Source organism: Nicotiana tabacum, chromosome 20, assembly GCF_000715075.1.
Source record: "Nicotiana tabacum cultivar K326 chromosome 20, ASM71507v2, whole genome shotgun sequence".
Taxonomy (NCBI): domain Eukaryota; kingdom Viridiplantae; phylum Streptophyta; class Magnoliopsida; order Solanales; family Solanaceae; genus Nicotiana; species Nicotiana tabacum.
In genome coordinates this window covers 1,092,011-1,104,537 of record NC_134099.1, presented here as the reverse complement: position 1 = coordinate 1,104,537, position 12,527 = coordinate 1,092,011, and the positions used below count along the sequence as shown (strand labels likewise).

General features: G+C 35.5%; 1 protein-coding gene across 2 annotated transcripts; it reads left to right on the top strand.

The window, feature by feature from the left end:
• The first annotated feature begins 2,695 nt into the window (after positions 1–2,695).
• LOC107771399 (uncharacterized) lies at positions 2,696–12,263 on the top strand. 2 transcript variants are annotated; one of them, XM_075240843.1, is made up of 13 exons: positions 2,696–2,964; positions 3,065–3,174; positions 3,501–3,611; positions 3,717–3,774; positions 5,085–5,174; positions 5,792–5,886; positions 6,084–6,137; positions 7,662–7,799; positions 9,001–9,058; positions 9,155–9,269; positions 9,396–9,465; positions 10,485–10,556; positions 11,144–11,892. In XM_075240843.1, the coding sequence occupies exons 1-13, from the start codon at positions 2,787–2,789 to the stop codon at positions 11,303–11,305; spliced, it is 1,311 nt and encodes a 436-aa protein (XP_075096944.1). In that variant the 5' UTR covers positions 2,696–2,786; the 3' UTR covers positions 11,306–11,892. The 2 variants fall into 2 exon arrangements, with proteins under 2 accessions (XP_075096944.1, XP_016446240.1); XM_016590754.2 differs by lacking the exon at positions 11,144–11,892 and adding an exon at positions 11,899–12,263 and having other exon boundaries at positions 2,697–2,964.
• The last annotated feature ends 264 nt before the right edge of the window (positions 12,264–12,527 follow it).

The window sequence follows — 12,527 nt, the reverse complement described above, 5'->3', positions numbered from 1 at the left end:
TAGAATGCTTCTGAGCCAAGCTGGGTATATCTATAGAAATGAATGAACAACGATGTGTCTACCACCTACATATAACTATAGAAATGAAGAAAATACATATGAGAATGATTGAGTTTAGGGGTTGTGAATTTGTAGGGATAAAAGGATAATTGGTGACAGAAATTTGATTAGCATTGTTTAATGCACAAAAGATAACGACTTGGAAGGTGAAAGCTGAAAAGTTTATGCCTATAATTGTTTATTATATGGATTAGTAATTACAAGATACTTAATCTTTACTTTGGTGATGATCTTCTATTAGACAAAGACATCGACTTTATCAGACATTATTAGAGATTTGGGCTTTAATAGGCAAAGAAAGTGGCTATTTACGTTAGCGTTTCTTTGGGAAATTAGTGAAAAATGGGGAAAACAATTTTTTTTATTTTCATTAGAACTTTAGGATATTATATCAACAACAACAACAACAACAACAACGACCCAGTATAATCCCACAAGTGGGGTCTGGGGAGGGTAATATGTACGCAGACCTTACCCCTACCCCGAAGGGTAGAGAAGCTGTTTCCAGGAGACCCTCGGCTCAAAAAAAGCAACAGGAGCCGATATATTAGTACCATAAAAATGCATAATACAATAACAACAATATAAGAGATATGAAATACAGAATACGAAATACGAAATAAATGGCTGGTATAGTAAAACTAGCAGGTAAAGCCCTGCATCAATAGACGACCAATGACATTCTTAGTCTAACTCCTAACTAGCTACTCTCACTCTATTGTGTTGTAGAAATATTCACAACTTTCCTATAACCTACAACCTTAATGCTCGACCTCCGTAATTCTCTGTCAAGGGTCATGTCCTCAGTAATCCTAAGTCGCGCCATGTCCTGTCTGATCACCTCTCCCCAATACTTCTTAGGTCGCCCTCTACCTCTTCGCGTGCCCACTACAGCCAGTCGCTCACACCTCCTCATCAAGTGTTAGTGATCAAGATAATTAAAACATTCGTACTTGCTATTATTCATAGGGTTTCGACCCAAATAGAAATAAGCATAAAGTCTTGTTTTCACTCTAGGAATATCATGTAAATCATGGAGAGAGATCAAAAGCATACTCTATATTGAACCATTATTACAACAACAACAACCAGTATAATCTCATTTAGTGGGGTCTGGGGAGGGTAGTGTGTACGCAGACCTTACCCCTACCCTAGGGTAGAGAGACTGTTTCCAAAATAGAAACCCCCGGCATCCTTCCCTCCAAGAACTTTCAATTATGTCTTGAGTAGTCAACATCTTTTCTCCGCTTCTGCACTTTGGATTCACTTTTTTTTATTCTTGATTGAGACTTCTTTTTGAGACAAGAGGGGTTGCTCTGATGGTAAGCAACTCCCACTTCCAACCGAGAGGTTGTGAGTTCGAGTCTCCCCAAGAGCAAGGTGGGAAGTTCTTGGAGGGAAGGATGTCGGGGGTCTATTTGGAAACAGTCTCTCTACCTCAGGGTAGGGGTAAGGTCTGCGTACACACTACCCTATCCAGACCCCACTAAGTGGGATTATACTTGGTTGTTGTTGTTGTATTGCGAAAATGAATTCATATTGATGGAGTTGTTTATTCCTTTAGTAAGTATTACAACGGTACTTATGAAATTTGCATTGTAGTGTTTAGTGTTAGAACCAAAGAACTCAGAATTTTAAAGTGAATATAGTACATAAGTTTTCTTTACTAGATAAATTTTGAGTAATGCTATTTTTATGTTGAATGCAACTGTTACCTGGATTCAGCTTGGTTTTGCTTCTTTCAAGCATAATTAATTTTCTATAATTAAAATTACTGCTAATCAAACATACAATGATACAAACTTAAAACTTATTTCTCAATTTCCAAAGCAATTACATGTAGAAGGCCTCTATATATGTATGTAAATATGCACTCACTCAAACAACCCATTAACAACTAATCTTCAACTCATTAGATCTTTTAATGATCACCTAATCAGATTTACAGAACCAAATTTTGTTATTATTTCAAATTCTTCTACTTCGAATACCGTTTGAATCATGTGTTATTCGATTCTCATGTACTATTTCCTTGCAGAATGGATCTTGACGTATTATTCCTATATCTCCTTATCAAATCCAGCTGCATTAAATTACTCGTTAATGATTGATCAAATTTGATAGTTTTGCCCTCGGGAACAAAAAGTTTTGGCCCAGAATGGATAATATCAACTACTTGACGTCCATTTAACGCATCCATTATGGCTATTTCATATTTGTACAAATAGAATAGTCTATTTATACAAAATGGTAAAGGAGCTTCTATGATCATCGAGCATAGAAATAGAAATGAAGCGTTAATTCTTACCACTTGATCGTGTTGCTCCTGGCAATAAATATGCATGAACCATTTTACGAAGTACGTGTCCGGATAAATTTTCTAGCCCAAATTTAAATTTAATCTACTCCTAATGCGGCTAAATATTTAGAATTATCCGTTCTTGTTTTATTATTTATTTTAAAGATTATATCATCTATGAGAGTATTGTTTTAAATTACTACCAGATAAAAGGACTTTTATATATAATTATTTATAATAAATCTAATTTGGTAACTTAATTTTTTGACCCAAAAAAAAAATTCAAAACGTTTTACTCATTTGGTAACTAAATGAGTATTAACTAAACAAAATTAAGTGTAAAAATATACTGATGAGATAAATCAATACACCTAGCTTTCGGTAGTCCAACTTTCGCTTCCTTTTTCGTCGAGCAGAATCGCCGGAGATGAGCATTTCGACCGGAAAAGTCGCCGGAGAGGATTTATTCGCCGAGGCAACTGCAGCTGCCGATGAGCTTTACAGCTTTCGCGACAACTATTTCCCCTTAAGTCCGGAGGAGAGAGTCTCCAAATTGCAAATCCAATCTGATCTCGCACTTCAAATCCTCGATACTATCCCTATAGGTAACTAACTAACTGGATAATTGTATTGTTTGAGCTACTTTTTGGCGAATTATTAGCAAATGCGTTGAACTTATTGTGATTTGTGGTTAAATTTGTGCAGAAAAGAGGAAATTGCCACTTCAACGTGCAACTTATGAGTATTTAAGAGGCAAAGTACTTGATGTAGTTCCTGTATATAAGAAAGAAGCAGAGGATCATTTGTCCAAAGCAGTAAGTAAATAAGATAAATTTAGAATGTTAATTTGATGCCCTAATATGCTCTGCCATTTAGGCTCCTAGGTTTTTGGTTTTGCGGTAACAGTGCGACTTGTGATGCGGTGTGGGTTAGACGTGCGCACGTCACATGTTCGAACCCTGCCACATACAAAAGCCTGATATGGGTAGAGGGGTGAATTCATTATTTACCGAGTTTCAAACCATGTGCCATTGGCCTTGGGGATTTTTTGGCTATTAAAAACTTGAAATATATAGTATATACTTTGCCAGATAGCTTGTAGCATTCTTATTTGAGGTGTTTTTGATTTGTTGCCTTTTAGGTTAAGTTGAATCCGTCTCTTGTTGATGCTTGGCTGTGCCTAGGTAACTGCATTTGGAAGAAAGGAGATTTAAATGCAGCAAAAAATTGCTTTACATTTGCCCTTAGCAAGGTCATTTATGCTGCTATTGCTTTGGTTATAATGATTTCAATAGTAAAGTCTTTTATAAAAGGTCTACAGTTTTTGATAGATATCTTCAATTTGTTATGTTTTCAGGGTCTAAATAAGAATATTCTATGTCAACTATCAATGCTCGAAAGAAAACTGGCTCAAGGTGAATATTGATATATGCTATGTTCTTTTTTTGTGCTTAATGAGCATCATACGTACATATATATGCTAATACTGAATAGTAGATAGGAGGAAATGTAACCATATTAAGGCTTTCTTTTACTGAGTGATCCAATCTAATGAAGTCGAGTACAACCATGAAAAACATTAAACTGAATGACCTACATTGCATTATTTAGCCTTGAATAAATGGTAGACTAGAATTCTCCCTTTCCAAAGATGGTGACAAGTCTTTGTACTAGGAAAATTAAACTCTTAAGTAGAAACTCAAGCTAGTATTGTCAGACTAGTGTAATTCGCCGGGAAACCCACAAATATCACTCACCTGATGACTATAGAAATGAGGCATCCAAGATAATGACGATGTCCTCCAAGCCTTAAATTTGAGTCCTCTATTTGCACTTTTTGAGGTTGTTTTATGGAGGCAAATGGAAACTTGTAAAATTAGTTCGTTGACAGAGTCAAATTGAGAGTAGGTGATGTCAGAAATATCAGTTTGTGGTTTTATAAGTGGCTGGATAATGGAAAACCTAAACAGAATTTTCCAGTTTATTCAATATACTGGTCAGTAAAGACATTACTTTGCAGAATGCTATAATGGAGCTGGTTGAAATGTTGAATCTAGAAAAACTTTGATGACTGGGAGATCTTATTTTCAATATAGCTTATTATATAAAACCCTGTGCGTTCTTCCTTGTATCCTTGATGTTCTTGAATGGCTGTTACAGTATAGTGAAATCAAGTGCCTCTTCATTTAATTGAGGGATGTCTGAAAGAATGATCACAAACAAGGTTTCCCCTTTTATTACAGTGTAATCATTTTCTCTAATTTCAAATGTTATTTGATTATTTAAAACTCACCAAACAATTGTTTCCCTGTTGTGAAAGGGAAGGAAACTATATGGAAACTATGCCTGTTTTTAACTATTAGTTCACTCCTTTATTTTCCCCTTTAGACAAGTAGCTGTACTGATGATTTACAGCCATTGGAAACTTATGTTGTCCTTTCCAATGCATCTTATTCAAGACAAAAATGCTTACTGATGTGTTCGTGGCAACATGGATTGGTCAGATACACTGTGTACAAACTATTGCGTTCTAGTACAAGTAACAGTCTACTTCGTGATTCCTACCTTTTAGAGTATTATCTTAATTTTGAAGAATGTATATTTAAGTTTTCTTTTCTATATTTAAATTATTCGCTTATGAAGAAAAGTTCACATCTCTCCTGACATTCTTTTTCCTGAGAGGCTTATCCTACTCTGCTCATCTGATTTTATGTTTACTTTGCAGATGCTGAAAATCCAGAAGAAGTTGTTGATGAAAGTATTAAACATGCCAGGGAAGCGATCACTTTGGATGTCAAGGATGGATATTCTTGGTGTAAGACTGCAGATGGATTCTAGTTAAAGGAGACACTTCCTCAATTACTTAGCTCTGACATCCCTTGATATGTTGTTTTGAACATTCTTTACTTAATCACTATTTGCTTCGTTATTATCCTTTTACCTAGTGCTGGTCAATGAAATTGAGTCGATGTTTGTCTTTATCTAAAGCATGCTTTAATTTAGAAGTAAAAGATAATTTCTGTAAGCACTCAATGATCAAGGCATAGCAACTAAATAAATTTAGTATCTGTACTATTTGCTTCTTTATTATCCTTTTACCTAGTGGTTGTCAATGAAATTGAGTCAATGTTTGTCTTTATCTAAAGCATGCTTTAATTTAGAAGTAAAAGATAATTTCTGTAAGCACTCAATGATCAAGACATGGCAACTAAATAAATTTAATACTTGTAATTCAGTGCATGCTAAGCTTCACTTTTCACCTACGGTTACTTCAGTATCCTGTGCTGCTAAAGTTCTGCTATACTCATATTCATCTATCTCCTGATAGATGAACCATAACCCACACTTTATGCATCGAAATTCAAATTTCTTCAATGAGTTTTCGTCTTCCTTTTCTTTTTTGACTTGTATTGCTTCCATCTTTTTTGACAGATAACCTAGGAAATGCATTTCTCACTTCTTTTTTTGTGACTGGAGCATGGGATCACAATAAGCTTATACAGTCATTAAAAGCATACCAGAATGCTGTAAGTATGCATTTTTCAATTTGACTTCTGTATAAAGCTTCTCTTAAAATGCGTCTCTTGGAGTCGGCACCTTCCCTCTTATCATCTTTCTCATGACCTTCAGATTTATCAGCAGTGTGTTGATTCTTCCAAGCCTGTTATGTTCCATGTTTTCTTTATAAACTTGAAACCTCTTCTAATTCTGGGACCCTTTTCAGGAAAGAGATGAAAAAATGAAGTCAAACCCTGATCTGTATTACAACTGTGCCACTGTAAGGCTTATAACCAATCCTCCCTTACTGATTTATTCTGTGATATAATAACTTAGTATGAGAGCTTTTGGAGGAGTTCAGTTAGACTTCATAAAGTTGCAAAATAGTCTTTTGTCTCTAGTTTCTTTTTGGTGTACGTATGAGTTGCCTTTTTCTATTAGATGAATTAGTTTCCTTCGTTGAGAACCATATCTTGGTGTAGATTCTCCCTTTTTGGCATACAGCTTGTATACGGGGTTCTCCCCTTCTTTTAATGAAATTATTACCTTATCAAAAAAACTTAGTATGAGATTCTTTGAGAACATCTCAGAAACATTATAGCAAAAATGGCCTTTCTTGACTCACTTGTTTTCTGTTAGAAGTTTGGTTGTGGTTGCCACTGATTGCCTCATGTTTATAATTATATTGTTATTATCATTACTATAATTGGTTCACCAAGAAAAGGAAAACTAAAGAATAAGAAAATTAGATGGGGAAACTGTCCCTTGTCGAGATTGTACAAGTTGAGAAACCTGTATCACTTGGTCAGCTTCAGTCTGCAGAAAATAAGGGATATAATTTCATATATCTCTTTTCTAGATTTTTCTTCATTTTTAATTCTGCTTCTTCCACCTATCAGAAGTACCCCCTTGATTCATTCTAATGGCTGCATCAATGCCTCTCTATGACCATGGTTCTATTTGCATTTGAGATTAATGAGTAGAATGTATACTGAACTGGTTAGGAGAAAAGGAGAAAAATAGAAAGAAAAGAAAGGGTATATATTGATCTCTCAAAATCCAAGGAATGAAATGCCGATTTGGGAGAAGTGTGTGGGAAACTTTACAATAAAGACAGAAGTTGGTTGATGCTGGGAACTTCATGAGCAAAGAGAATTGTCGATTTACAGGACACACTAGAGCTTTGGATTGAAGAATAGTAAAAGTTATCTCATGAGCAAAAACGAATGTGTTTTTTACCTCATTAATCCCTTCTTTTTTTTTCCTTCTTGAAAATCCATCACCTTTTTCACTGTAGGAATCATGTCGGCATTTTAAGGTGAGAATATTTTTGAAAATCTCTTTAAATGATTTTCTCAATGTATGCAGATATCAATGGGTGCGTAATTGATGTAGTTTCAAGATAATCCATCAGAGAGCATAAGTCTGCAGCTTCAAATGCTCACTTTGGTAATAATAATAAATAAATAAAATTGTCAAACGTTGAACTAGTCTGTTTTCCTACTGAATTGGTAGCTATCAACTCTCTCTTCGTGTTTTTTCTTCTTCTCTTTGTGGTTAGAAAATGATTTGTTAAGATCTACCACCTATACAAAGCTTTTCCTGTGCGTATTCTCATCCTATCTTCTTCTTCTTTTGGCTTGAGCATTGTATGCAAGATATGGAGCCTATCTAAAGAAATTTACCTTTTTTCTTTCTTATATCTAAAGTCTGCATACATAATGATGTATTAAATGATGTTTTCATTTTCCTCTCCATATTTTTTACAATAAATGCTTGGATGGATCTGATTTGATTCTTAAAGGTGAACAAATATCTGGAGAATTACGAGAGGGCCCTTACTGGATTTGAAGCTGCTGCATTAATGGATCCTGGTCTTAATGCTATGGAGGATGCAAGAATGATGGTTCTGCTCCTTGATAAATTAGACTATTTGCTTCGGGTAAGATTATTTTGGTTCTAGATTACTTAAAGCATTTGCAAGTGATCTTTTGTTCTTATTTTGGCTAGCATTTAGGAAATCAGGGCTGGCAGAATTAGAGTGGAGTCTTAACGAAATTCTTCATTATTTTGATTCAGAAATGCATGGTTCCAGGCATAAAATGTGTCAGAGTCGTAGTTCCTCATCTGATTTTTCTTGTCTGACCTGTGACGTGTGGAGTTTGATATAGAAGGGAATTTGATAAATTTATGCATTTAGACATATCATATGTTCTCGATATGGAACACATGGGTGAGGCTTTTTGCAGCTTATGACACCTGACTTGCTTATTACGAAAACGTCCCTTTTCTGAGGCAATAAAATGTTTGATATGGCAGTCTTTAGATGCTTCTGACTTCCACTCGACGTCTAACAAAAGATTCTGGCTAATGGTAGCAAGGGGAGACACATATGTCATTTGAAATTTGTATGACAAGAAGGCTCCAAAAGGTTGCCCTTCTTTTAAAACATTACTGTGGATTCGTTAAATGCTTGGGAGAACTGGGAAACTAGTTGATGCTAGGAAACAGATTATAGGCAGCTGAGGTTATGCAGGAGCAAGAGTTGTTTGAAAGGGAAGTTGGCAGTGGGTATCTTAATCTAGTGTCAGTGTTGGGTTCACTATGCTACAGAGGTCAATATAGAAACCTTAATAGGGTTGCACCAAATTCAGTGAAAATTTTCTCCAGTTCAAATTATTTTGTCTCTTTAAGTTAGATGATTAGGTGAAAGCAGTTCAGGAAAAGGGGAAACTTACTAACAAATAACAGTTAGAGAAGGCATAAGGCTTGATGATATGCTAGTGTCGAGACGAGGTTTAAGCATTCAGGGTACTACAAGTTGCTAAGTAAAATCAACCGAGAATTGGCCTTATCTTTCTTACCGTTGACCTACTGATATCCAGTTTACCCATTAATGGGTTGAGTGAGTCTCCATTTTTACTGATTGTACTGGCAGGTATTCGTCCAAAATTAGTTGTTTCTTCTTCATCTCTTGCATGTTTTCGAGCTACTGTAGAGCCGTTAAGGTATTACTCTTACAAGAGGAAAAAACAAGTGTACAATTCTGAATCTATTTGTGTCAAACACTTCAATTGGGTGTATAGAACATCTATCATGCATGATGTTTGAAGAATGTCGAATGATTTGGTCCTCTCTCTCAGGGTCAGAGTAAGGCTAAGCGGCTTTCTTCCCTATCATCATCACTTGCTACAGTTGATTGTAAGGATTTTTATTCATCTTCTTAGTTAACAGAAGAGTTCGATAGTTGATCATCCTCATTATGGATGGAGGTCTTAACAGAGGAACTTCTTGCAGTGAGCCCTTCATACAAAAGAGCAACCATGGATCTCCTATCTGAAGGTCTTAATAAAGGATATGCAATCATTGGAAAAGTTCTGTTCTTCGCTAAGAATGAGAGTTTAGCTCCATTGTAAGTTACCTTGATTTCTACGTACCTAGAGTAGTTCATCATTTTATCTCTTTGCTCATTTTTTGTTCCCTTTGCAAATGATGGCATTTTAAACTGATATTTGAACTTGTACTTGTATTCCGCCAGGTACTACGTGCTATCTGATTCAAATCACACGTTTTATGTAATTTCGGTGTATGGTATTCGCAGTGATGCTGTAAGTCATCCTTCTAGAGTTGTTTAATGTCTTTTCATACAGCTCTTTGTTTGTGTTACTCAATTCATGAGATCGGGGATCTTGTTTCGTAATTGAAGAAACATAGGCAAGTTAAGCAACCAACATTTTTTGATATTCATGTCCCTTTTTTATTTTTATGAAGTAATAAATGTCATTAAAACAAAAGGCAAAAGATGGCCGTATACAAGAAGTATACCAAAAAATAGAATTCCTTACAAAAAGACATGGTTTTCTGAATGCCACCCAATCATCTATATATAAGGGAACCTCATGGGTACACCAAAAAACTATAAGCTAAAAGAGGTTGATTTTCATGTCCTTGTTTGTGCTTAACAGCAGCAGTAGCAATATGCCTGATATTTTATATAGTTTTTTCTCATTTCACTTTTCCTTCTTCGAAGAAGAATTAGTTGAAGTGTAGGTATCGTACTTCAGAAATACCTTGGCCTTTCTTAACATAGAAGAAGAAAATGTTATATAGCTGGATTAACCGTAAGCCTGAACAGTCTATTTCATTGACTGCCTCCATTAGTATTACTGTAACGTTGGAGCACCGCCATTTAAGTTTTTCATTTGCTGCTTCAGATATCTTCAAGAAAAATTTTTTTGCCCTAATAAGGCTTGTTCTTTGCATCAATGTAAAAAAGTGAATGTATCATTCATGATCTGATTTTGATCCACACTTCATTCTGACCCCAGATTCGATAAAGTGAAATACATTCATTAAGTGCTTCGTACTTCAAGATTGTGAATGTATCGCCTCCTCTATCCTGCATTGACTCGGAATAAACAGATTAAATTAATCAAAATATAACATGTAGAGCCCATAATGTGTTAATTTTTGAGAGGGAGAATTGGTGAATGTAGAACTAACCATGACTATTCTATTTTACCTGAACTTATGGAAGTAACTAGACACTTTTGGGTTGCTTTGATCCTTTTCCCAAGCTTCCCTTATATTATCAGTTAATTCAAGTATAATTTACTCCTATTGACAGATTAAAGAAGGAGATCAGGTCACCTTATTGGAGCCTTTCTACCGTTTTGTAGATTTTTCTTGGAGAGAAAAGGTAATTATTTATGTTATTATGCAGTAGTTGCAATTTAGTCTATGTATTTTGGAAATGTCAGAAGTTCTTCTCTATCTTGGTCCTGGCCATCATTTCGTTGCGGCCAATATTCTGGCTTTGTCGATTGACAGTTTAATGGTTCGATCTGGTTTTATTCATAATCGCATCTGCAAGCCATATCCTGTGGGTTTTAGCTGTATCTTCCCTAGCAGAGTGGTGTCTTTTTATAAAAGGAACTTTCTCAATGGAACTAAAAAGGAAGAGCTTGAGCTCTTTTTCTCCGAAATTTACTTTTAGCCACCTGTGGCGGCTATGTGCATGTATTCCAACAGGTATATATTTTGGTAATGGTTATACTTATACTAGAGAGGAAATGCTTGAAACTCGACCTCCCCTTACTCCACACGGCTGGTTTGATATACAATGCACGTGCCAAAATCAGGTGTCTGTTCCACTTTAAAACCTGTATGGTGTTTTCTGTTTCTTTCTTTCTGTGAACACCTTCGGACACCCCTTTATAATCATTAAAAGATGGTACTAGCTTGCGAAAATCATTGTATTTATCATGAATTTCACTTTATCTGCAGAATAAGCAAACTCATTTTGTAGGCTTGACCATGGCCCAGGTAAAATTGCCATGTTTGTTATATGGTGATAAAATGCCATATCTGTTTTTTCTAGTAGGTTTGGTACTCTTGTTTACTGTTCATGTTGAATTCAAAATCTCCTACCTACCCACTCAACTCTAGCCAGGCATCCACACTATTCCAAACCCAGTTCAATACACACCTGACCCGCTTGCTCCCTGTTCACACCCTCTGCTGCTATGGCTAGATCGTGGAAATTTGTAGCATAGGATACAGTTAAAAGCAAAAAATTCTGAGCCAGCAGTGGATAACATTCTAATCACCTCTTCCAATTGCCAGAAGTAGATAGAAAAAATGAAAGCAAGAAAGGATTACTGAGTTCGTTGTCTTTCTTTGAGCTAGTACAGTGATCCTTCTCCAATTAGGGTATAATATTGCCAACATTTCCACCAATAACAAGTGAGAGAACCCATTGGAACGTCATTCTGTCTTTATGAATATCTTTATAGAAGCTGTCTTTAAATATAGGGAATGTGAACCATGTAATTAGCAATTTTTGAAGTTGAACAACAATGAACTAGTTTCTTACGGATTCTGGAAAGAAGATTGCCACTTTTGGCATGTGAGTGGTATTGCACAAGATGGTTTAGGCTGGAATAATGTTATGGCGCATGTACTAACCAGTTGTCTTTTAGTGTTTTCACAGTAGTTTGTTCAAATTCTCATCCTCAACAAGTTATTAATTTTGAATACAGCTATACCAATTCAAATCAGTACGAGTGGATTTTGTGGAACAAGTTCTTGTAAATGGAAAATGTTTGTCTCCTCATCATGCAGTTCGTACATCAATCTATGCGCAACTCAAGGCATGAAGAATCGATAAACTTTTCTTGTAAATTTTGGCGGTTTTTTGCTGTGAATTGATTTTCATGTAAATACTGGTCTAGGCAAATTAGCTGATTAAGTTTCTTGAGTGCTTGTTAATTTTTTGGTCTTCCATATCTCTTTCTTCTTCTTCTCAAGACTTACACATTTTCTTGTGTGTTGAAAATTTATGTGCGAGAAGCTCTTTTGCCTTCTTATTTTTGTCTAATGTCAGCTAACGACTTCGTTTCCTTCAGCAGGATTTTGGGATGATATGTTTTCTAAGTAGATTATTGACTTCTTAAGCAAATGCATCATCTAATAGCATCAACAGCCATCTGGTTTGCATGTTTAGTGCATATTTACTGATTAGCTCATCCTTAGCTTGAAACGGACTTGATCTGATGATGTAAGTTGATTGACTGTACAAAGTTGAAAAGGGTTCCCGTGTGTTAGTATAACTTATCTTTGCGAAAAAGAATTTGAAAAAGAGAAAACTATCTTTTGAACACTAATTAAT

Excerpts from the sequence above, each read along its gene's own strand:
- LOC107771399 (XM_075240843.1), top strand. The coding sequence starts at position 2,787 with ATGAGCATTTCGACCGGAAAAGTCGCCGGAGAGGATTTATTCGCCGAG. Across the intron at positions 7,800-9,000 it reads AATTAGACTATTTGCTTCGG|GGTCAGAGTAAGGCTAAGCG; the intron begins GTAAGATTATTT and ends CCTCTCTCTCAG. Across the intron at positions 9,270-9,395 it reads AATGAGAGTTTAGCTCCATT|GTACTACGTGCTATCTGATT; the intron begins GTAAGTTACCTT and ends GTATTCCGCCAG.